At 58.1% G+C, this 23,205-nt stretch overlaps 7 protein-coding genes across 7 annotated transcripts; 4 read left to right on the top strand and 3 right to left on the bottom strand.

Moving 5' to 3' along the window:
* Positions 1–379: 379 nt before the first annotated feature.
* Positions 380–3,119, top strand: CcaverHIS019_0608590 (uncharacterized protein; the record flags this gene model as incomplete). Its single annotated transcript, XM_060603364.1, has 3 exons — positions 380–670; positions 963–1,196; positions 1,278–3,119. 3 exons carry the CDS (start codon positions 380–382, stop codon positions 3,117–3,119), a joined length of 2,367 nt encoding a protein of 788 aa, XP_060459665.1.
* A 265-nt stretch (positions 3,120–3,384) lies between these two features.
* Positions 3,385–5,932, bottom strand: TAD3 (uncharacterized protein; the record flags this gene model as incomplete). Its single annotated transcript, XM_060603363.1, has 3 exons — positions 3,385–4,289; positions 4,325–5,038; positions 5,596–5,932. The coding sequence occupies 3 exons, from the start codon at positions 5,930–5,932 to the stop codon at positions 3,385–3,387; spliced, it is 1,956 nt and encodes a 651-aa protein (XP_060459664.1).
* Positions 5,933–6,608: 676 nt separating this feature from the next.
* On the bottom strand, positions 6,609–7,955 carry LYS1 (uncharacterized protein; the record flags this gene model as incomplete). Its single annotated transcript, XM_060603362.1, has 3 exons — positions 6,609–7,491; positions 7,669–7,758; positions 7,792–7,955. The coding sequence occupies 3 exons, from the start codon at positions 7,953–7,955 to the stop codon at positions 6,609–6,611; spliced, it is 1,137 nt and encodes a 378-aa protein (XP_060459663.1).
* Positions 7,956–8,357: 402 nt separating this feature from the next.
* FAA4 (uncharacterized protein) lies at positions 8,358–11,550 on the bottom strand (the record flags this gene model as incomplete). The annotated part of the gene is made up of 7 exons (XM_060603361.1): positions 8,358–8,425; positions 8,482–9,147; positions 9,196–9,690; positions 9,727–9,777; positions 9,814–10,181; positions 10,217–10,523; positions 11,436–11,550. 7 exons carry the CDS (start codon positions 11,548–11,550, stop codon positions 8,358–8,360), a joined length of 2,070 nt encoding a protein of 689 aa, XP_060459662.1.
* Positions 11,551–14,250: 2,700 nt separating this feature from the next.
* On the top strand, positions 14,251–15,483 carry CcaverHIS019_0608550 (uncharacterized protein; the record flags this gene model as incomplete). The annotated part of the gene is made up of 2 exons (XM_060603360.1): positions 14,251–14,795; positions 14,829–15,483. The coding sequence occupies 2 exons, from the start codon at positions 14,251–14,253 to the stop codon at positions 15,481–15,483; spliced, it is 1,200 nt and encodes a 399-aa protein (XP_060459661.1).
* A 626-nt stretch (positions 15,484–16,109) lies between these two features.
* CcaverHIS019_0608540 (uncharacterized protein) lies at positions 16,110–17,460 on the top strand (the record flags this gene model as incomplete). Its single annotated transcript, XM_060603359.1, has 5 exons — positions 16,110–16,349; positions 16,383–16,388; positions 16,468–16,638; positions 16,674–17,375; positions 17,437–17,460. The coding sequence occupies 5 exons, from the start codon at positions 16,110–16,112 to the stop codon at positions 17,458–17,460; spliced, it is 1,143 nt and encodes a 380-aa protein (XP_060459660.1).
* A 215-nt stretch (positions 17,461–17,675) lies between these two features.
* HFM1 (uncharacterized protein) lies at positions 17,676–23,159 on the top strand (the record flags this gene model as incomplete). The annotated part of the gene is made up of 24 exons (XM_060603358.1): positions 17,676–18,339; positions 18,375–18,914; positions 18,948–19,052; positions 19,085–19,194; positions 19,352–19,412; positions 19,450–19,526; positions 19,675–19,776; positions 19,820–19,966; positions 19,999–20,161; positions 20,197–20,284; positions 20,328–20,475; positions 20,513–20,671; positions 20,706–20,799; positions 20,838–20,904; positions 20,960–21,065; positions 21,101–21,250; positions 21,287–21,397; positions 21,431–21,803; positions 21,838–21,961; positions 21,994–22,194; positions 22,228–22,316; positions 22,356–22,450; positions 22,486–23,026; positions 23,062–23,159. The coding sequence occupies 24 exons, from the start codon at positions 17,676–17,678 to the stop codon at positions 23,157–23,159; spliced, it is 4,413 nt and encodes a 1,470-aa protein (XP_060459659.1).
* Between the last annotated feature and the right edge of the window lie 46 nt (positions 23,160–23,205).

The raw sequence follows: 23,205 nt of genomic DNA, 5'->3' as shown, positions 1-23,205 counted from the left end.
TGGACATCACGTGTTGAATCTGAACCAACCCAAGGATACGTGACGCGTGGGGTCCTGTCAGGGGTTTAGGGATTTTTGTGTGCTTTTGCTTGAAACGCGGTCTAGAATTTAGTGTGTTAACCCTGAAACCTCCACAATCTGAAGGGTGGCTCGTGATCCAATTTCAGATATCTCAAACCAAAACACGGTCGTTGATCACCATATCATTCATTCATCTCACCTCGTCAACTTGACATCATCTCTCTCCCCTCTCATTCCCAACAAAGTGATGAAGCCAGCACCCAAACACGACAGGCCCACTCCTACCCGTCCCACACGTCGACCTGTCTCGGGTTCCATCGACGCCACTACTGTCGGTTCACCTCCCCGCCTAACGGGCATGGCCGTCTCTCCAACCGACTCGACGCCCATACTCCAACCACGTCCAAAGGGACCAGGGAATGTTCGTCCAAAACGGGCCAGTTGGCAACCATCTGGAACGCCTAGCCCACGCTCCTCGCCAGCACTCCGTTCATCTGCCCTCCTCGACAAGGACTTGAGCCGCTCAGGCCGCAGCACGCCTGAACAGTTCACTGGGACGTTGGCCGAGCGCACGGAAGATCAACTCATGCGTGCAAGCAGGGATGCTCTTCAGGACGCTATTCGCAAGGAGTGGTCCCATAACGAAAAGGTGCGTGTGCGGTAACGGCAATGAGAGCCCGGGTCGCGGGTGCAAGGGCGGGAGCGGCCGCACAAACCACCAACAAGGGCTGCGGCAATAGCACAACTCACCAATGCCAGTGTAGCGACCAGCTGACAGGCATTGTGAGAGGATTACGGCCATGTGCGATGACGGTATGCGTCAGTTGTGCTGGAGTCCAAAAGGAAGGTGCACAAGCCACCTAGCCATCCCAGCACAAAGCTCAGTTGCCACGCACAGGCAACACTCTTCCCGCATGGTACCGGTGCTGACACTCGATTAGCTCATTTCACAGGTAGATGACATGACCACGGCCCAGCGCGATCACCAAGCACGGGTCGCGGAGATGGAATCTGCCAACATCGCGTTACAGGACAAGTTTGACGCATCGTTCGCCGCCCAGGGCGACATGGAGGAGCAGCTCGAGGGTGCCAATGACCTCATCGACCACTTGCGACACAACCTCGAGGACGTTGAACGCCAACTCAGACAGGGGCAGCGCCGCTATGCCGACCAGGTGAGTTTGGGTGCGCAAGCAAGGCACAAGGAACCGGAATGGGTTGTCGCCTCCACGTACGTCTGTGGCTGACGTGCGTAGGAGAAGGCCTTTGAGGCTGAGCGGATGGTCCACCAGGCGGAGCAGAACCACCTAGTGCACCGGATAAAGTCTTTGACGACGGAGCGGATCGCGCGTCCCAGCGCCGAGGATGGTGACATGAGTGCAGCGACGGCGGCGCTGCAAGAGGAGCTCATAACCCTCTCGGCAAGCCACCAGACTCTTGTCGCGCAGCTCACAACGCTCGCCGATGAGATGCACGAGATCAAGTCGGAGAACTCTCGCCTCATCGAGGAGAACGAGAGCTGGCAGCTGCTCATCGAGGAGCGGACCCTCGCGGGACACATGAGAGGCGGCCTCATCCCGGGCACCTCGCCCTCCCCACCTCCAGCCGACGGTGTCATCACGCCGTCGTCGATCCAGCGCAAGGAGCCGAGCGCGCTCGAGACACTCGAGGAGCAGCTCGAAATGGACGAGCTCCACTCGGAGCTCGAAGCTCAGCAGCCCATCTTCGAGGAGTCAGACCGTGCGCTCCTCAGAGTTACCTCGGGCGGCTCGTACAACATGGATCTCATCTCGCCGACGCGGACCAACGGCCACTCTCTCGCCACCGAGTTCGGGGTGCAGGCCGAGGTCGAGGACCTACGGGCCCAGATCAAGACGCTCAAGGAGGCCAACAAGGCGCTTTCGCTCTACTGCTCCAAGATTCTCGACCGCATCATTGCGTCCGAGGGGTTCGAGCATGTCCTCTCGGTCGACTACCGCACGCGCCGCGGCACCCGCACCCTTGCCAACGGCAAGATCCGGCCCAGTGTCTTAGAGCTCGCCAAGGATATGGAGAAGAACGGCCCTCCCCCTCTCCCCGAGTCGCTTCCACAGCCCGCTTCCATGGAGCCTCCTCCTTCCTCTCAGCCACCCGCGCCCCGTGCCCGCCCTCAGAGCATGTACGTCACGTCTTCGGCCACGCCCGCTACGCCTCATGCCACCGAGGCCCCTGCTCCCATTGCTTCCAAGGCCCCTCCACCCGCAAAGGACGCCGACAAGGACAAACGTGCGCGTAGAGGTTTCTCAATCGACTTCCGCTCGCTCGGCTTTGGAGCGCAGGAGAAGCCTGAGCCCAAGCCGCAGCTCAAGCCTCTTCAACTGGCATCGCGCGCCGCCCCTGCTGGGCAGAGCCCGCCCAAGGCGCAGTCGTCTCCGGCCGTCGCCGTTGGCCCGAGCTTTGCCTCCGCTGTTCCAGGCATTCCCGGTGCCCGCAAGCTCGCACCACAGCAGGAGGATGAGGAGGACCGCCGCGAGCGATCGCGCATGGAGGCCAACCTCAAGCTTATGGGGATCGCATCACCTTCGTCGGAGACTGCCTCGTTTGAGGAGAAGCCATCCACGCCGTCGGCCACGGCGGCGTCTGGTGCTGCGGGATGGTTCTCCCGCCGCCTCTCGCGTGCCAGTGTCCCAGTAGCACAGGCCGAGGCGCAGCGTGGCAGCACCACCTCTCTCTCGCGCCTAAGCGCGACGCCAAGCGACTCGAGCATGCGCGCCGAGCTGGACGCCGATCCCGAGGCGGCCATGCGCGCCTTCGACGCCCGCGAGCGCGAGCAGGCCCGGCTCCTCGCCGAGGGCAAGAACGCAACCCCCTTCACGGCGCCGCCCAAGCCCTCGTTGCGGCGTAACCGCTCGAGCAACGGGTCGACGTTGTCTCGCCACAGCGCGCAGAGCTTCTGCATGAGCGGCACAAGCAGCGCGACCTCGCCCTCCGTCGGTGACGGTGGTGGGGCAGTCGAGACGATCGCGGACAAGCCGCCCGCTACGAGCCCGAGTCACCACCGCGCTCGTGAGAGCATCAGCACTCTCTGGAGCATGGGCTCGAGCCACGACCATGAGTAGGAGAGATAACGGTTATTTGTCATGTGAGGAAGAGGTGTGGAGAGGTGTCTTGTCATGTTCTTGTTTCATGTGGACTAGTTACGTCACGACCGCTACGACCTGTAGTATACATATGCATAGGGTGAGGGGGGATGAGGGTTGACTGGTCATCAAGAAAGAGGACGGGGTTGCAAGGCCAATGGCCCTAAGACAGAGCATGGCAACCGTGCACTTGCACAACGGTTGCCCACCAGCGCGCTAGTCATGACACTCTATGAATCACAATCTAAATCTCGACATTGTCCGGTACGGCGTACGCCTCGGCGTCGACCGGTCCCGTCCAGCGCCACGCGTCAAACCTGTGGTTGAGGTCGCGCCTGCTATGTACGCCAAAGCTACCCTCGAACCCGCCTGCCCGCGGCCGGGGAAACACAAAGAACACCTCGCGCACACGCGAGTGCAGCAGCGCCATGGCGCACATGACACATGGTTCGTGCGTGACGAATAAGCTCATGCTCGTGAGGAGGTAGTCGGCACCATTCCGCGACGGGGTGATCTCGGAGAAGGGCGGGACTGTGCGTAGCCGCGCGACCGACGCGATGGCGTTCAGCACCGCGTGTCGGAGGGGGTGGTTGCAGGAAGTGCGTGTGTCGGCCGCGGCACCAGCGAGTCCGTCCGTTGGCGGTATGAAGCCGTCGCTCTGAGGGTAGAGCGACTCAGGGGGTGACGCAACGTACACTGCAACGGGAAGCTCGCCGCGTGCTTTGGCGGCGAGGGCGTCGGCGAGCACGCGTTCAATCCCAGCACGTACCCACGTGAGCTTGGGTCCGGAGAAACCGCGAGCGTCGCTGTAGCGCTGCACGCCGGGAGTGTAGAGGACTGGCCAGTACGTGTTGCGGACGGTTAGCTGCTCGGTGGTCTTGGCGGCAGAGCGGGGGGTGTCAACCACAACAAGGGGAAGCGCTCCAAGGATCTCGTCGTAGGTGGATAGGAGGGAGCGCAATTTATGCTCATTCGTCGTGTCGGCCATGGCGAGTGCCACGAGGACGCGCTCTTCGCCGGCGTCGTCTGTGATACGCCGGACGCGCTTGAGGTGGCGCATACGCTCATCTAGCGGAACGCCCCTCTTGGTAAAGTCTAACACTTCCTTCATGTATGTGCCAGGCGTGGCGTCGAGCGCCCACACTTGAACTAGAGTTAGCGAAACTGCGGCTGTGCAGACTCACTCAGAGCAGTGTTGTCGTCCTCGGCTTCCTCCTCGATCTCAATAGGTCCACGCGCGCGACGCAACGCACCCCATTGTGCATCGGGGAGCTCACTTGGCCCGGCTTCATCCCATTCGAGCGGTTGTGGCACTTCGGCGGGCATGTCACTCCGCGACTTGCTGCTGTCCGAGTGAAGCGGGGCCGGGAGGTCTACCCGCCGCTCTCCCAGTGCGAAGACGGTGGTGGGGCCCGATGTGATGGTACGGCCCGAATCTTGTGAGCGCTGGGAGGCAGGCTCGGTCAACAGCCCGTTCCCACTGGCCGCGGGCACCGGCTGTGGCGCGATAATCTTGCCCTTGTCCCCGTTCTTCATCTTCTCCTGCTTCGTACGCCACTTTGCACGCCGTGCCTCCTTGGCAGAGTGTGTATTCCCGCCCGCCTGGCGACGCGTTTCGCGCGCGCGTTCCTTGTCCTCACGCGCCTGTCGTTCGGCGTCGTCGTCAGCGAGTTGCAGTGCTGCGAGCCGTTCCGACCCGTCACCGTCGTCGCTGGGCGTTTGAGGGCGCGGGCGCTCTCCGTTCGGAAGAAACCACAACTTGGTCTCGTCAGCGCTGTAGCAGATGCACAGCTCCTCGTCGAGTTCCACGGGCCGACTTGTCGTAAAGCTAATGGTACCGGTAGCAAAGTTGCGGATAAAGTTGACGTTGGGGCTCGACGAGTGGTTAAAGAGCGAGGCTGGTGTGAAAACCGCAAAGTCCAAAAGTTCGGGAGCCGTGGGGCCGGGCGGAGGGAAGATTGAATGGAATGTGCAGAGAGGAATGTCGGTTCGAGTCAACAACAGTCAAGCGATCGGGATGTCGCAGTGTACATGGACGTGTTTGTGTATGTGTGGTGCGACGTGGGCAGCAACCAGCGCGGGATTTGTTCGTGATCAAAGTGTGGTCCAGGACGTGAAACGTTTGTCGTCGTTCAGAAGGATGAGTGTGCGCAGAAAAGCAAAACCAGAGTGCCAGATCGAGCCGTGGGGTGCGTTGGCGTCAGCACGTTGTACAAGGTTGGACCTTTCCGCTCCCTCCGTGACAGCGCTTCTCCTTCCATCCGGGCATCCGCGACTTGGACCCGGCTGACAAACTAGCATGCTAGCAAGTAGGCGAGAGAGCTTCCGGCATCACCTAGATCTCCATAGCCCGATTCCAAGATCTGCGCGCGCCCAAAAGCTGCTTGGAGCGCCTCCCTCCCTACCTTGATCCCTTGCTAACTCTTCCCTTCCTCTCCCCCCCTCTGAGACTCACCAATACCCAACCCCAGCGCCATGCCCCCATTAGACCAACAGAACCCATACTCTCCCAAAACCGTATCATCCATCCGCCCATCCTCCCACTGTGCCTTGGAAAGAACCAGCACTGGCGCTTCCTCAAGCACAACCCCAGCCCTGATGGGGCCGGACGCGAACACGCCCCTCCCACGCCCAGGTCGCTCCTCAACCCGCAGGGCGAGGGGGTTGATCGTGCCAGTGGTCGTGCACGCGGTGGTAGCCGAAGTGGCTGTTTGTGGAAAAGTGGAAGTAGGAGAGGCAGGTAAAGATGTTGAGACAGGGGTCGGGCCGCTCGGGCCCGCGGTCGAGGTCATGACGAACAGGTGATTAGTGGCTCGCTGCGTGTAGTGTAATGTAACTCAACGTGTGGATTGAGGAGTGAAAATAAAACAAAGATCGCATGACCATGAGCATTTATCCGATGTTTATGCGGAGATGAGACTGTAATCTATACCAGAACAGTGGATTCGGACCACTTGTCTGGATTCTCCCTCTTGACAAATCGCTACATGCACTTCACGAGCGAACGCCACAGAAGCCAAGGTCTTCCGGACGTGCCCTGACCGGCTCTCGGGATGTTTGTTCGACTCGGGTGGGGTTCGGGTGACACAAGACAACAACAACCTGTCGCCCGATCGACTGAGCTCTGGCCACCGGGTCACCCACTGGGGCCCTGCTGGCGTCACTGGACAAGTTAAGAATCTGGGTCTGGGTCGCACCCAATCATTACAAGGTCATCATTTCATTGCGAGGTCAATCGGCACCCCCGACTCGACGTTAGGACAAGAGGCCTGCCGTTTCTAATGGCATGTGCCTTGGGCGCAGCCCCACCCAGGTGATCTGGTGACATCCGCAAGTATGCCCTTGCTATTGATTTCTGTTTTTTCTGATGCAGTCTAGAATGCATGGCATAGCTACGATTTCACTACTCGAGCATTTTAACCCCGACACAGCCTACCAAACTTTCGCCATATGCTTGCAATGTGATACCTAGTTGATGCCGAGCTTCTTGTCCTCGTCGCCCGCCTCGGCGAGCTTCTGGCGGAAGAGCTTCTCGGCGTTGACCCACACGGGCTCGTTGGCGCGGTTGGGCAGGGTGAGGAGGTGGGGAAGGAGGTCGGTCGAGAACTGCTCACTCGCCTCACGGGGAAGGAGGGTAGGGAGGTGGTCGATCGAGATGACGGTGCAGCGCTTGTCCAGGCCACCAACCTCGACCGTGGGCTCTGGGAAGGTGGTGTTGATGTCGTAGATCGGGATGGGGTTGTGGGGGTTGGTAGTATCGCACGACACGTCAACAACGACAGCAAGGCGTCTCTCGGGGCCAGCAGCGTTCATCGAATCGCGGGTCACAAACTTGGGGATGGGCTGCGAGAGGTAGATGCAGTTGACAAAGATGTCGACGTCAAGGATCTCCTGGAAGGGCCCACCCTTGGCAGTCTCGGCCATGTCCCACTTGAGAATGTTCTCCTCCCTGATGCCGGCCTTGCGGAAGAGGTCGACGGCGCCGGAGCCGCAGCGGCCAAGCGCGCCAATGACGAGGACGCGCACGTTTTCGGCACCACCGGCCTTCTGGAGCGCGTCGCTAACCTCGGCGACCATGGCGGCCTCGTTAGGGTAGGGCTTGAGGCCCTTGAGCACGCCCTTGCCGCCGTCCTCCTTCTGAGCGGCGTACGCGAGCGCACCGGCGGCCGCACCAGCAAAGCCAGCGTGGAAGCCGAACGCGGCGACACGGCGCTTGCTCACGGGGTCCTCGAGGAACTCGAGGTCGTAGAGGGTGCCCTTGCCCTTGGCGAAGCGACGGAGAACGTCGTTCCAGCCACCCTGCTGCTTGAAGCAGTGGGCGAACTGGATGTGGGTGTGCGGGAGGGGCTCACTGGGGTCAGCCCATGCGATGGAAATGCGGAAAGCGCCGTAGCAAACAGTCGCGGAGCGCCGTGACGCACAGCCGTTCGATTGACGAGCGAGACTGGAAAAGTTGTGCAAGGAGAGCGCCAGATTGTGACACTGCTAGATATGGCAACACACGGGCCACGAGCACGACCAAACTCACTCGGACTCGGGCAGCTCCTTGAGGCCAATGATGGGGATGTCGTGGGGTGCGTTGGGCCACGAGTTGTGCTCGACAATCTTGGCGCCAATGCTGCTGTCAGCTCTGACTCGAGTCTAGACGCACGCCTCGAACTCGGCGTCGTCAAAGATGCGCTGGGGGTCACGCTCGACGTAAACGTCAAAGCCGGCGTCGAGGAGCGTCTTGGCGGTTGTGGGGGTGAGGGCAGATCGGTGCTCGTGGGGCTTCTTCTCGCAACGGAGCCAGATGGGCTGCTTGGTGGTGGCCATTTTGATTGTTTGTAAGTCAAGTGTGATTTGAGTAACGAGATGTTGCAGTGTTAAGAGAGTGTTTCGTCATCTAAAGTGAGGGGAACTGATACATGGCAAGATTCCGACTCAAATTACGTGCTCGAATCTCAATTACTCCCCATTACAACCCCCATTAGCCCCGCAAAAAACATCCAAATATCTCCTCATATCCTCGGAATCCATATTCCGGATTCATATTCTGGCTATTATTGAGCTTTGGGCCTCGCTACACTCCCCTTTCTTTAGCTCTTGTGACAATGTAGCCACTGCAATATTACGTTACATGCTCAGCTTCCAGGACGGACTGTATGGACTGAAATACGACGCTCCGCACTACATACTCATGATGGACATCACCTAACACACAGTCACAAACACCCCTCAGGTCAGCTTGTAGACGGCGTTGATCTTCTCCTTGTAGTAGGTCTCGATCGTCTTGCGCTGCAGCTCTGTGAAGGTGGTTAGTAATCTAGTCGCTAGAGTTGGACGTGTGTGCAGCACTTACTCTGAGCGGCAGTGAGGAACCCAGACTCGGGAGTCCACTCATCCCCCGTGAGGACAAGAGCCTCGAGCAGCTCCATACCCTTGAGACCCTGCTTCTTGCCAATGTCGTTCATTTCCTTGAGGCACGCGCTCACGACAGCGGGATCCTCGCAATACGCCTCGAGGTCACCGTGGTCACCCAGACCGTGCTGCTTGGCAAACGCGGGCAGGGCGACGGGGTGAGCCATGACCACCATGGCGGGGTGCGTGTGGTTGGCGTTGGCCACGACACAGCCGTTGAGGACAAAGCTAGCCGACTTGTACACAGACTCAAGGTGCTCGAGCGCAATGTACTCGCCGCCCTGGAGCTTTACAAGGTTCTTGATACGGTCAATGATCGACAGAGTGCCGTCCTTGTTCCACTGGCCAACGTCACCAGTCTTGAACCAGCCGTCCTCGGTGAACGCCTCCTTGTCAAGGTCGGGGCGCTTGTAGTAGCCCTTGAAGATGGCAGGGCCACGGAGAAGAATCTCACCCTGAGGTGGGTTGCTGGTGCTGAAGTAGCCGGCCTCAGCGACGTCGACGAGCTTGATCTCGGCACCGGGCACGGGGCCACCGACAGAGTTGTAGCTCATCCAGTCGGGGTTGAGAATGGCCGCCATGGCAGTGCCCTCGGTAAGACCGTAGCCTGGATGTTAGTAAGCATGTTCATGGTGACTGGGACTACATTACTCACCCTGGATCATCATGACGAGCGCGGTCGAGAGGAACTTCTGGGTCGACGCCGAGACGGGGCCACCACCGCTGAAGAGGATCTTCAGGCGGCCACCAGTGCCGGCACGGACCGTGTTGAAGACGATGGCGTCCGTCAGGCCAGCGAGACCGGGAATCTTGTACTCCTTGCCGGCGTTCTTCGCCTTGAGAGCAAAGTTGAAGATGGCCTTTTTGACAGCGCCACCCGCGTCAACCTTGCCGACGATACCCTTGCGGATGATCTCCCAGACCTGGGGGACGCCGACCATGATAGAGGGTCTAGCCTCCATGATGTCCGACTTGGACTCGCGCACCGAGGCGTCGGTGAGCGTCTTGACTCTACCGTAGGCAATAGGAAGACCGGCAAAGAAGAACGACATCTCGACGACGAACTCGAGAATGTGCGCGAGGGGAAGGAAGGCAAGGTAGGTGTCGTCGGGGCTGAGGTACTCGTAGAGGAGCTTCCAGACGGAGCCGACTGAACGTTAGAGCGCGAAAAGGTAAATCTACTCACTGGCAGAGGTGATGTTGCCGTGCGTCAGCAACACACCCTTAGGCGTACCAGCTGTATGTCAGCGCTTGAAGGCCGATCGCTACTCACTCGAACCCGAGGTGTACATGCAGCAGTACACGTCCTCGCGCTTGGCGGGAATGGCCTCCTTGGGCGCGGCCTTGCCCTTGGCGCGAACCTCGTCCATGTGAATGAGGGTGATGTCATCGCGAGCCGACTTGAGCTTCTGGACAGTGGCCTCGTCCGGCTGCTTGCCGTCGTAGACGACGAGGCGGACAGTGGGACACTTGCCGATGATCTTGGCAAGAGTGCCGAGGAGTTCGGAGTTGGTGAACATGGCGCGGACTTCGGTCTCGTTGAGCGAGTGCGCGAGACCCTCGGGGCCGAGCGAGTCGTAGGCCGTGCAGATGGGAACGGCGTTGAAGGCACATGCCTGGGCCATGAGCATCCAGTTGCGGCTGGGCGTCAGCGTGGCCGTCTAGGGGTTACCTACTGAGTGGAGGCGTAGATGTTGAAGAACGTCTCGTCCTCGCCGCCGAGACCGAGCTCGCGGAGACCAGAACCAATGTCGCGGACCTCCTGAAGCGCCTCCTCGTACGAGATCCACTCGAGAGGAGTGAGCTTAAAGTAGGTCCAGTTCTTGTCAACCTTGGTCTCCTTGCCGTTGACAATCTTGGTAATCTGCTTGGTCTCGGTAATGGTGCGCTCAATCTCACGGGCACCAAGGGCGATCTTGGAGCCGTGGGTGCGGGCAGCGTAGAGCATCACATCGTGGATGGTGTCGATACCAGCTTCGGGGCCTTGGATCAGCGACTCTCCATAACGGTGTCAGAAGGAAGTGCGACATGACGCGAGAGACACGAGCCACGCCACCGGCCCGTGCTCGTCATAGACCATGGAGATTACTCTCTACTGTCTCTGTGCGAGCTTGAGAGAGCTTGGGAAATTCGCCACCTTGGGGGATGTCATGCTGACACCTGCCCGGCTGGAGTTTGATAGCCATTGTGCACGGACTTTTGGGAGGAGCCCTCCCCGCCTATGGCTTTGTGGCCCTCGAGTCGCTGGAGGCTGGAGCCCTGGAGGAGCTCCGTCTCACCCCCACAATGCACTGCAGGGAGAGCACAATTGTTGGGGAAACACGGAGGCGATGCCAAGTGGACAATTACGTGGCTGCGTGTGCCGAGAAATGACGCCAACGGCCTGCACCTTGGCCACCCATCGGGATGCCAGTGCCAGCTCACGGACGCACCGACACACCTCGCAGCATTTAATCGTCTCGCTTACCAACCCCGCTCCCACGCCCTTGACAAAGACCGAAATGACGACACACGCCATTCACCCCCAACTGGTGAGCCATGAGGAAGGTGACGACCAGGCCTCTTTCCCCACCAGATCTGGTTCGATCCTGCCAAGACAAGACAGACGGATTCAACACAAACCAGTAAGAGATAGGAGACAACTCGCGCGGGTGATATGAGAGTGATGACGAAACACGCTCATTGCACTCGGCGTCACCAACGAGCGAACTCGAAACCCAGCCCCGGTCGCCTGCCCATCAACCCATCCAGCTCCTCCCCACAAGCTGCCTTCCTCCCTTCCTCCCTTCCTCCCTCCCTCCCTCCCCACTTCACTCTCTTGTCCTTTCTCCTTTCTCCCTCCTCCCCCGCTTTGACGAAACAGAAGCCAACCAGAGCCGAATCAGAAGTACTCACGTAGAACAAGGTCCTTGGAGGCGTAAGAGCGGTGAATACGAGTCTCGCCCTGTGGCTTTGGCTTGTCGGCGTCGACCTCCCAAGAGGCAGCCTCGTTACCCTTGCGGGGAGCCATGATGATGTGTAGTTAAGAAGGGGGGTTGAGTGTTGTTGATCGAGGTAGGAGCGGAAGGTTGCCGCTATGTCGATGTTGGAAAGGAAAGCAAGGTAGATAGAGGGAGTGTGAGGATAGTTGTGAGAGAATGAGAGAGAGAGAGAGAGGATAGATGAAGATGAGTGATGTCAATGGATGAAGAGTACAGTTGGCAGGTTGTAGTGGTAATATGTAGCCGCCCAACGCCAATGAGAATGGAGTAGTGTATAGTCGAAGTCAAGCAAGGTAGAGTGACACCGCGCGCGACCCTTTCCACTCTCATCCCCCTTATCTCCCCCATTCCCTCATCCGCCCCCGCGGGTCATGGTCAGAATTACCCTGAGAGACCCAAGCAGGCACCCCCCCGCGCCCCCCGGCGATATGTATTCCTGAATTTGTTAGATCCGGCCAAGAGTTGCCAGCTTGCCAGAGTTGTGAACAAATGTTAGCCTCTCTCGCTCTCTAGCTCTCTAGTTGAAATGGATAGAGGGAAGTATTACGCCACTTTAAGCCACGTTTGACACTTTCTCATACCCTAATATTCGCGGGTGTCAGGCTCCAAAGCTCTTTTTGCTGTCATACTCTTGGTCCCCGACGAGCCGACGCCACCTTGCTCATCATTACCTTGGCATTCTCTTTGTTGCGTCACACCAATATTCACAATAGAGGGGGCGCTTGCATCTATCTACACAACCCCAATCATATCTCATATCTCATACAAGATCGGTTCTCACACCACACACTTTATACATTCTTCATGTCATAAATAAGTGTCATCGGGCCATTGTCAGTTGTATTGTCGGTCTGTCGGTCTGTCGGCTGCCGGGTGTTTGGTCTTTGATGATGCCCTCTTGGGCTTGGGTCAATTCTCACCCGCACAAAGCGTTACCTGGATCACCTTGACCTGGTCCATTTTCCCGTCTTGGCCGAAACTTATTCTACTCATCCTAGCCAACCTTCCTCCCAAATAGCCCATTCCTCATGTAGTGGTAGTAGTGGTCTGCTGCTTGGTCTGGTCTTTGTCCTCTTGCCCTATGCCCTACGCCTCAAACCACATCATTGCACGGATCCATGGATCCAAGCACGCTCTGTAAATTACTCCTCCCGAGTCCCACATGCCACATTGTCAGCAATCTAACGTGTTCGGCGCACTCTGTTTTAAAAAAACCGTGCTCCAATGTCCAGTACCTAGTTGCTTCCTCACATACCCCTCCCTGTGTGTCGTGCAAGAGCCTGGAGCCTGGAGCCTGGACCAAGAGATGATCGAGAAAAGATAAAAAATGCACGGATAAGCCCTGTTGCAGCTTTCCAGACAGCGCTAGGTCCTTGCGATCCCCGGGCATTGGGCTCCGGCAATTTCAACACGAGTTGCCGGAATTGCCGGACTTGTGCCTGTGGTTCACATGTCCACCAAGCAAGCGCGCATGTCTCAGTATTCCAACAGGAACAAAGAAGAGCTTTTTGGACCGACAAGCCCGATGATTGTATCCATATAGAAGCGGCGGTAACCGCTCTGCCACGGATTCCACTTGTGCGGGCGACAAGACCATCAGGCACGTTGATAACCATGCTCCGGTTTCAGGCATTTATCAGGCTTAGCCTCCCTGTACAGTGTCAGCGGCCACCCGACGCGCTCAACGATGGCCGTGCCCTCCCCGTACCCCCGTAAACCCCGCGTCTAGTAAAGATCGGCCTGTCTCAGTTTTCTCATTAGTTCTCAGGTCGAAGGCTCAAGGGCGCGCGAGAGAGAGAGGGGTCTGATTCAAGATGTCGATGAATCGCGGCGTTGGGATGGCGTTCGAGGGTGACATGCCCTGATCTCTCATGTCGATGTGATGTGATGTGTCGGCGCGATCGGCGGACATTCCAAGGTTCAAAGGTTCCAAGGTTCCAAGGGGCCAAGGTCTCAAAGGTACCCAAGGCGCCAAAGGCTGATCTGGTTGTAGGGCTCAAGGGCTAGTTGGCTAGATTGGGCAGCGCCGGAGTGTCAAGGCCTCGAGAGCTCGAGAAAGGTCAATTTTGTGGTGAGCGCTCGCCTGATCGCCTAGACGTCTATAATGGTCCACTTTGCGCCTAGCCAAAGGCACTGCTTGGCATATCGGCGTGCAGATCCGCAGATTAGGTGAGCGGGCGACGGGGCGTGACGTGGTGGTCGATGATCTGAACCGTGCTGCGAGGCCGGGACCTTGACAAGATGGTTGAGAAAGAACGAAGAGTGAGATGGCAAAGACAAACCAAGACAGATAGCAACGGTGCATCACTATTTCACTCTCACGAGCATCAAAGCAGGGTTACGCGGCCGAGACAGAGCGCGCCACGCCACGGAGACTTGACATGGAGACACTATGGGGATCGCGGGGCCACTCGAGGTCACAAGTGGGATGAGGGTAGAGGTCGGGGTCGGGGCCGACGTGAACCGGCAAGCAGTGTCCAGGAGAGCTTGAGGCCCCACAGGGTGCATGTCTTGTTATCAACCCACGCAGGCTGCCAGACTATCTGGAGACGGTGAACAACGTCCGCGTGTCACCGCGATGAGTAGGCGTCCGCCACGGTGGCATGAAACGAACACGACGGCGAATCCCTCCGGAAGCAAGGACCCGGCGTCCATGATCTCCACCTCCAATCCCTCTTCAAAGCCTCCCTCCCTCCCTTTCCATCACACCATCACACACTCCACAACAAATGTACATTCCATTTCTAAGCTCCACACTTTCCGAGCCACGGCCCGGCTCGTACGCAACCGGGTATGTTGTCGTACGTATCCCCATCCCTACTGCCGCCCAATACGCCGATACGCCCAAACTCAATGACGGCACTCCAGCACTCAACCTCACCGAGAACGTCCTAGCCATCTACTACCCCACCCCCTATGCTGCAGGCCACGCCCAAGGCATTTCATGGACACCTGAACCCATCGCGGGCGCATTAGCGGGTTATTTGGCCTATGGGCGCAAGAACCTCGGTTCGTGGGGTACGTGGGTCGCTGAGAAGGTCCTCGGACGCATCCGCATGCCTGTGCACCCCGCCGGTCCAGTCGCAGAGGGCAAATTCCCCCTCGTCATCTTCTCACACGGCCTCGTCGGTACGCGCAACACGTACTCCCACTTCTGCTCCTCGCTTGCTAGCGAGGGATACGTCGTCGTCGCAGTGGAACATTCCGATGGGTCCAACCCTTGCGTTGTGCGCCAAGGCAAGGAGAAGGTGTTCACAAAGTTGGGAGAAACTGAGTGAGTCTACCAGTAGAAGACGGCTGACACCAGCCTGTGGGACAATGACGGTTCCGACCCAGTCAAGGCTCCCGAGATGATGCTCTGGCGCGCGCACCAACTCGACTTTCGTGTCCGCGAAGTCTACGCCGCCTACGACGGATTCAAGCGCTTTCTCTCCGGCGAGGGAGACGACATATCCACAGCCTCTGATCTCCGTGAAAAGGTAGACGTCGAGGATCTGCAACTCACTGGCCACTCGTTCGGCGGCGCGACCATCCTCCGCCTCCTCCAAACCTCCCACCCCTCCCCACTGCCCGTGAAGAGAGCCGTTCTCCTCGACCCCTGGATGGAACCATTCACGCGCGCCCTTCCGTCCTCTCCCTCCACTGTTCCTCCTCCACCGACTCTGTCAATCCTCAGCGGCGAGTGGGCGAACAACCACTTCTGGCCCGACGAGCTCAAGGGCGCCCGCTCCATCAACGCCAGCCTGTGTTCCATTGTCGGACTGGGTCACCAAGGCTTCAGCGACTTTGGTGCCATGATGCCTGGCAAGGGATTGGAGTATCTCCAGACGATCCACACTCTCACGATGGCACAGCTTGGCGATCAGCCGTTCCCGTTCGACGGCAAGCCCGATGGCGGCGAGCCAGCTCGTGTGGATGAAAAGCTGGCTGGAGAGCCCGGTGAGGTTGTGCGTCACTTTTAATCACTATATAGACTAGATGGCTAGATGCTAGATACTCGACATACCTAGAGCGGGGCAGTCGGGAAACCGTATGGATGGTCCCCAGCAGTCGTTTAGCGACAGTGGCACTCAGGGCACTCTGGACGCCTCTGTTGGACGCCTCTGTTGGCCTAGTATACAAGCTCTTCAGAAGAATGTGACCAAGCTTCGCTGGTACACTTCGCCCAGCTCCCGAACTAGGTGCAGGCCGGTCCCCGAGTTCAATAGAGTACAGAGATAAGCGGGCAGACGTTGAGTATGGACCACTCCGCTGCCTCTGTCTTTGCCGTTTCGACCATCGAGATTGAGGTGAAGACATAGCGAGGTCAAAGCGGACACCGTTGGAATTACGATCCTCACCGTGCTCGTCGCGGTCGTTGCGGTCATCGCATTGCATTCGTCGCGGTCATCTCATCCCAATCCCGGTGCAGTGCTTAGTAGTAACCATTAGTAATCAAAATCCAATTGATTAGACAAGCAGCCCGCAAACCTGGTTTACCCGGGCCTTCGGCAGTCCGACATCCGAACGCCGGAGTGGAGGTAACCATGGAACCGACCACCCACTACCCACCACCCAACAGCCTTCTTCTCACACTTGCGACCAGACCATGTCCATCTCCCGCCGCGTTATCACACCCCTCCTCCTGTCGCGAACCACCCCTACAATCCGACCAGCTGCACGCCTCGCTGCCATCACCGCTCCCCTCCTTCGCCCGCTACACAACACTCCTCACGCTCTCAAGAACATGCGCTGCGTCCTCATCAAGGACGGCAAGGGCCCCGTCGAGAATATTTACCTCGGTGAGGAGCCGACGCCGAGCCCCAAGAAGGGGGAGGCGCTTGTCAAAGTGGGCTGCTGTGTAAGAGAGTGCTGACGGAAGATCGAGGTGGGTTTCCTGCAAACTAGTACAATGTAGCAGCCGGCTCAGCAGCTTGGCTCACAACCACGGCCTAGGCTAACCCCAGACCTTCGGCCTCAACCGCATGGACCTCCTACAGCGCGAGGGCAAGTACAACCTCCCTCCACAGGCTAGCAAGACGGTGCTCGGCGTCGAGTTTGCCGGCACAATCACCGAGCTCGGCGAGGGTGGGTCCAAGTTCAAGGTCGGCGACGAGGTGTTTGGCCTTGCGTTCGGCGTGAGTATGTCTCTGACAATGTACACTCACACCAGGGAGCATACGCCGAGTACATTGCCAGCCCCGAGTCAATGCTCCTTCCCAAGCCCAAGGAATTGAACTGGGTACAGGCCGCGGCCCTCCCCGAGAACTGGATGACTGCGTATCAGGCCCTCTTCCTCGAAACCGGACTCAAGGAAGGAGAGAACGCGCTTATCCATGCCGGCGCGTCTGGTGTTGGTGTCGCTGCAATCCAGCTCGCCCTCCAGACTGGTAAGGCAGGCAAGGTATTCACCACCTGTGGTTCCGATGAAAAGGTCGCGTTCCTCAAGAACCTCGTCGACAACGATCCCCGCCTCATTGTGATCAACTACCGCACCCAGGACTTTGAGGAGGAGATCAAGAAACACGACACGGGCATCGACGTCATTGTAGACTTTATTGGCAAGGACTACTTCCAGCGCAACCTTTCTGTTATGCGCCGCGACGGCCGCATGGTATTACTTGCGTTCATGAGTGGTGCTGTCGTCGACAAGGCCAACATTGCCATGTTCCTCGGCAAGCGCCTCCAGCTCCGCGGATCCACCCTCCGCTCCCGCACGGTCGAGTACCAGGCCAACTTGCTCCAGCAGTTCAAGGAACACGCACTCCCCCTCATCGTCTCGGGCAAGTACAAGGTCGAAGTGTACAAGACGTACCCATGGACCGAGGTCATCGAGGGACAGAAGGAGATGGCGGCCAACAAGAACTCTGGCAAGGTGGGTGGCGCGCTGAGCAGCGCGAGGCGCGAACGCATCGATATCATCACTAACAATCCAGATCGTCTTCGAGATCACCAAGTAGAAGCATGCAGCATTAGTTTAAAATGACCGAAACCACCTTCCTCGGGGTTGACTCATCCTCACTTGGGCGACTTCCGGATACCTTCTTCGACCACCTTGTTTCTCATTTACACTCTAACTCTTCAATTCACATTCTCCATCACTCACCTTTTCCTAACTCTACTTCCCTCCCTCTATTGACGCTTGGCACAACACAAACATTCCCCGAATAAAGCCATGTCGGAGAGCATTGGAATCGCCGACGTGGACGAGCTCCTCAGCCGACTCGATGCCGCTCGCGACGGTTACCCCGTTACTAACCTTGACCCTTGCCTCAACGTCGCTGAAGTCGTTCCCTACGCCGCCAGCTCGATTATGAACCCCTCGGCCTCGCGGTTCCCAACACCGTACCAGGGCTTCGCACTCCAGAACTGGGGTCCACCGCCGTGCCCATCTTCAATGCCCAACCCGTACAACAACCCGAATCTGTGGGGTGACTACCTTCCCTCGGCCCACACTCTTCACCCTCAACTGCCCCAGGCCCCCTTGGCGCCCTTCCACCAAGCTCCTCCAGGCAGTGGTTTCTGGCCTGTCCAGTCACCGCCGACGCTCAACGCTCCTCACCTTCCCTCCCCGCGTGTAGGCGGTGACACAGCCCTTCCTCCAGCTAACGGCGCCTCACCCACTGGCGCCCTGCAGCTGCTTTTGGGCACCTCGAACGCTCAGGAGGCGTATCCCTCTCCCCCGTCCAATGCCACGAGCAAGGTTGACAAGTCGTCCCCGATTGCAGGACACACGATCCTCGTCAACAGCGAACCCAAGAAGACTCCCGCGGATGACGACTACTTGGACGATGATGGATGGATCGACGCAGCCATTGCTGAGATGAACGAGGCTAAGGGTGAGTCACCTCTCATAATTCGCTAACGAGCCCAGCGGCTGGGCAGCCAGATTCTGGCCCCACGAGCAAGTATCTTTCTCCACCCGCCCAGTGGTCCTCTACCCCGTCTCACCACCCTCAGGACACCGGGAATCCTCAACCATCTCCCGAGCTTCCTCGGAACCAGCACCTTCCTCCCCTCACCCAGGCCCCCTCTCTACCGCCTGAGCTCTTAGAGGCCCATACAAACCTTCTCAAGGCGACCAACGTACCAGAGCTACACTCTGTTAGCACCTCCGTGGTCGAGCGGTCCGAACCCACCCAGCCTCCAGTACCTTTACAGAACCGCAGATCGCCGTACTTCCTCCGCGAAGGCGAATCTGAGGGACACGCCGGGGACCGCTTGACGCGCCGCCCGCCAGCACGCCCGCCGTCAGCCTCGACAGTGAGATTCCCCAAGCTCCCGCCACCCCCCGCAGGCCATATCCCGCCGCCCGACGCTCAACTCACGTCGCCGGTTGAACCGCCCACTACCACGGGGCCTAGCAAGTTCATCAAGAAGGGAAGCTTTCCACGGGTGTCGGTGTATGCTCTCGGTGCGTGGCGACGACGATCATCGCTGATTCCAGAAACAAATGAGGAGCGCCAGTTATTCTCGTTCCGGGAGTTCAACGAAATGCAGAGCACCATCTTTCAGACGGCGTACAAGACCGATCAGAACATGGTGGTGTCTGGTGAGACGTGACTGTGGCGCATCTGACTCCAGCGCCCACCGGATCGGGCAAGACGACTGTGTTCGAGCTGGCTTTCCTCCGCATGTTGCAGTTCAAGAGCTCGGCGTACACTCCTCTGGCTATTTACATGGCTCCGACGAAGGTGCGTAAGCAAAGCAGCGCGTGGTGGCGAGATTTCGGGCGGGCAGCCCATGGTGGCGAGGCTTTGACAGCCTGTGGTTGTAGCATCTTGGCCAAGCAAGCCGTAGTTGCGAGATTTTGGCCCGGCAGCCCTTGGTGCAAGACAAGCTAACCACCAGGCCCTCTGTTCCGAGCGGTACTACGACTGGCGGGAGCGCTTCAAGGCTCTCAATGTCAAGTGTGCGTATCCCACGCCGAGGTTGCGCTGATATCCTAGGCATCGAATTGACAGGCGACACAGAGATCTACAATATCCAGACGTACACCGAGAGTGCAGACTTGATCATCACAACAGTACGTCCGCGTGGACGCCACTCTTCTGAGTGTACAGCCTGAGAAGTGGGACTCGATCACGCGCCGTGCCCACTCGATCCAAGGTCGGCTCTGTCTCATGATGATCGACGAAGCAAGTCCAGCTTGAACAACCTCAGTCTGACACCAGATTCACACTCTTAACGAGGAACGTGGTGCTACTCTAGAGGTGGTCGTCTCACGTATGAAGAAGCGCGGGGATGGGCTTCGGTTTGTGGCAGTTTCTGCAACGGTGAGGGTCTTGTGGCTGCGTAACGAGATAGACCTCACGATAGGTCCCGAACATTGACGATGTGGCTCGCTGGATCGGAAGCAAGGAGCAGGGCAAGTCTCAAGTGCGTAACGAAGATGGCGACGACGAGCCCATGCCGCCAGTCGAATACGACGACATTGAGCAGATGCCCAAGGCCCGCGTGTTCAAGGTTGGTCTTTGTCATGTCCGTCTGACATTCAGTTTGGTGACGAATATCGACCTGTGCCTCTCACGCTGCATGCGGTTGGTGTCGATGCACCGAACGAGTTTGCGCTGGGCGGTCGACTTGACAAGGAGCTATGGCGTCTGCTCAACCAACATACTGACGGCCTCCCTACTCTCGTCTTCTGCCCCACTCGCAAAGGTCAAGGCTCTCTTGCGGCTGACGCTCATATCCAGCATGCCAAGCCACCGCCGAGCACATCTTCCAAGAGTACCAGAACGCAGCTACTAACCGTACGCGTTTGCCGTGGGGCGTGAGCGACAAGTACGTTGCTCCGGTACATATATCGCAGACATTGACTGAATAGCCAACGCGTTATTCTCAAGGATGCCAAGATCCAGAAATGGACTGAACTCGGCATCGCCGTCCATCACGCGGGCTTGGATCTCCTCGATCGTCGGACCATTGAGCAGGCTTTCCGCACCTCGCAGCTCCATCTACTTATCGCGACGTCGGTGAGTGGCGCATAGTTTTATAGAAGTTAACTGCCAGACGCTGGCCGTTGGAGTCAACCTTCCGGCTCATCTCGTGGTCATCAAAGGAACGTCATGCTGGGCAGGACAAGGTTTTCGAGAGTACAGTGATATCGATATTCAGCAGATGATGGGCCGCGCAGGTCGACCCCAGTTCGATAACAGCGGTACGGTGGTTGTGAGTCACGCCTACCTCGCAAGTCCTGACCCAGATCATGTGCAACAACACGAAGCTCCACAAGTACCAGTCAATGATGCACTCTAAGACGATCCTGGAGAGCTATCTCCATCATCATCTCACTGAGCGTACGTGTCTCTTTCAAAGACCCAGATTAACCGCCAAGATATCAACAGCGAGATCGGCCTCGGAACAATCGGCTCCCTCCAGAACGCTCAGGAGTGGCTACGCGGGTGAGTCGACCGCCTTCCGAGCCAGGTCCACTCCTGCTTGTTGCTCATACGACAGAACATTCCTCAGCATCCGCATCCGCCAGAACCCAAAGCACTACCAGGAGACGATGACCAAGGATCACACCAAGAGCTGGGACGCGACGCTCGATCGATTCGTGGAAGTATGTTTGGTGTCAAGTGCCTCGCTAACGGACAGACTTCCGTGTCCGATCTCAAGAAGCACGACTTCATCACTGACGATCCCGAGGTGATCAAGGAAAAGACTGAGGATGGCTCCGAACCCAAAGAGCTGCTCCCAACGAACCTGGGCACGATCATGAGCCAGAACTTTATCTCATACAGGACGGTACGCGAAACAGGCCCAGATCAAGACTAACTCCAGATGTGTCACATTGTCAGCATGGACCCCGACTCGAGCCTCCGCAGTCTGCTAGAACTTCTTGCAGGATCAACCGAGTTTTCGAGCCTGCGAATCCGGCAGGGAGACCGGGCGGTGAGTGAACTCTCCGCCATCTCATGACCTCAGCTGCTCAACACGCTGCGAGTGCACAAAGACATCAAGTATCACCTTGACACCCCGGCAAAGACGTACGCCGATAAGGTGTTCCTACTGGCTCAGGTCACGTTCGGCAACGTCAACCTAGACGAGTTCTCGACCAAGACGGAGAACACGTCCCCGCTACAGACGCAAATCCTAATCTTCAATGTTGCTCCCCGTCTTGCGCGCGCCATCTTCAACGTTACCTGCCACAAGCAGTATGGCCGAGCTGCTGTGGCGGCGATAGAGCTGTGCCACACCGTTCACGGCAAGGCGTGGGAGGACACATCCGCCGTCTTCCGCCAGATTGACAAGATTGGTCCCAAGTCAATCACTGTGCTGGAATCCAACGGCATTCACAGTGATTGCTAGCTTGCCATCACCGCTGACCCCAGCGTTCGACGACTTGCTCAAGTTGCAGCCCAGTCGGATCGAGATGTGGCTGAACCGCCATCCTCCCTTCGGCACAGAGGTGCTGGAACGTGTGACGGCTCTACCACGGTTCACTATCGAGTTCACGTGAGCTTCGTTCGCCCTGTGGTTGACTTCAGCGAGGAAGGCAGGAGCCAAGACGAGAACGGCTACCCCACAGTGCAATTGCGTCTGCAGATCAGGAATAGTGGCCAACTCGTGCACAAACCGACCAAGGGAGGGGCAATCCGCGGCAACCAGAAACGCACGAAGGCTTACAACCTCATTATCCTCACTGTGACTACCAAAGACAATCGCTTCATTGACAAGCGAGCCATCGGGTTAGCTGATCGGTTGCTCAACACTGACTCCAGCACGAACCGACTTAGCGATCGAGTTCGCGAGTTTGGACTAGAGGCGACGCTCTACTACCCAGACGAGAGAATCATGTGCATCGCTGGAGGTACGTTTCTAACAGTGACAGAGAGCTGATCGTCCTCAGTGGAGGAGAAGAGTGGTCTGTCCCGCACGTTCATGTACAAGCCGCGAATCCCGGCGGACAAGTTCCCTAAGCGTGAGGAGATCATCGCTCGCAGCGTGAGTAGCTCGGTGGCAACGCCTGCTAATTGCAGAACGCCGGTGAACCTGGATCTTCAATGACAATTGCACCCTCGCGTGCTACCCGGCGCTCGAAGTCCCCTCTGTTCCTCGGCGTCGACGACAGCGACGGCGACGAGCTCATCGATCTGACAGTGCCAAGGGAGATGAAGAGCAACAACAAGAATAAGCGGCCTCGCGAAGTGGTGGCCAAGCCGAAGACGCGCAAGCTGGCGTTAGCTGTCAAGTCGTTCATCGACGATGAGGCCATCGACGACGACGAGGAACCGGATGATGACGACATGGACGACGACGAAGATGGGTTCATCGACATGGGTGACAGACCTCCGCCTCACAAGTCGTCGCGTTCGGCTGGGAAGACGAATGCATGTGCGGAGCGCACCTCCAAGTCCAAGAGAGCTGCTCTCCCTGTCGGCCAGACGAGCAGCAAGAGCTCTTCGTCCACCAGCAAGACGCTTGGTTCGGCCAAGCCTGCCTGCAATCGCTCCTCGACAATTCTCGACGATGCTCGTGGCGATATCGACCCGGGTCAGAAGAGTATTGCAGAGAATGAAGGTGCGTAAGCTCAGGTTGACGATGTCTGACAAGAGCGCTTCCTGAGGCGCTCCAAATCGCCAAGCCGCCAGCTCCCCCGCCCGTTCTCTCGGTCGATGAGCAGTTCCAGGAATGGTTCGGCGAGTTCCTCTAGCAAGGAGATAGAATAAGACCGCGGTACAAGCCGTGGTACATGCGTG

Source organism: Cutaneotrichosporon cavernicola (genome assembly GCF_030864355.1).
Source record: "Cutaneotrichosporon cavernicola HIS019 DNA, chromosome: 6".
NCBI lineage: Eukaryota > Fungi > Basidiomycota > Tremellomycetes > Trichosporonales > Trichosporonaceae > Cutaneotrichosporon > Cutaneotrichosporon cavernicola.
Note: the sequence above shows the minus strand (reverse complement) of the source record. Positions and strands in the feature narration are given on the sequence as shown.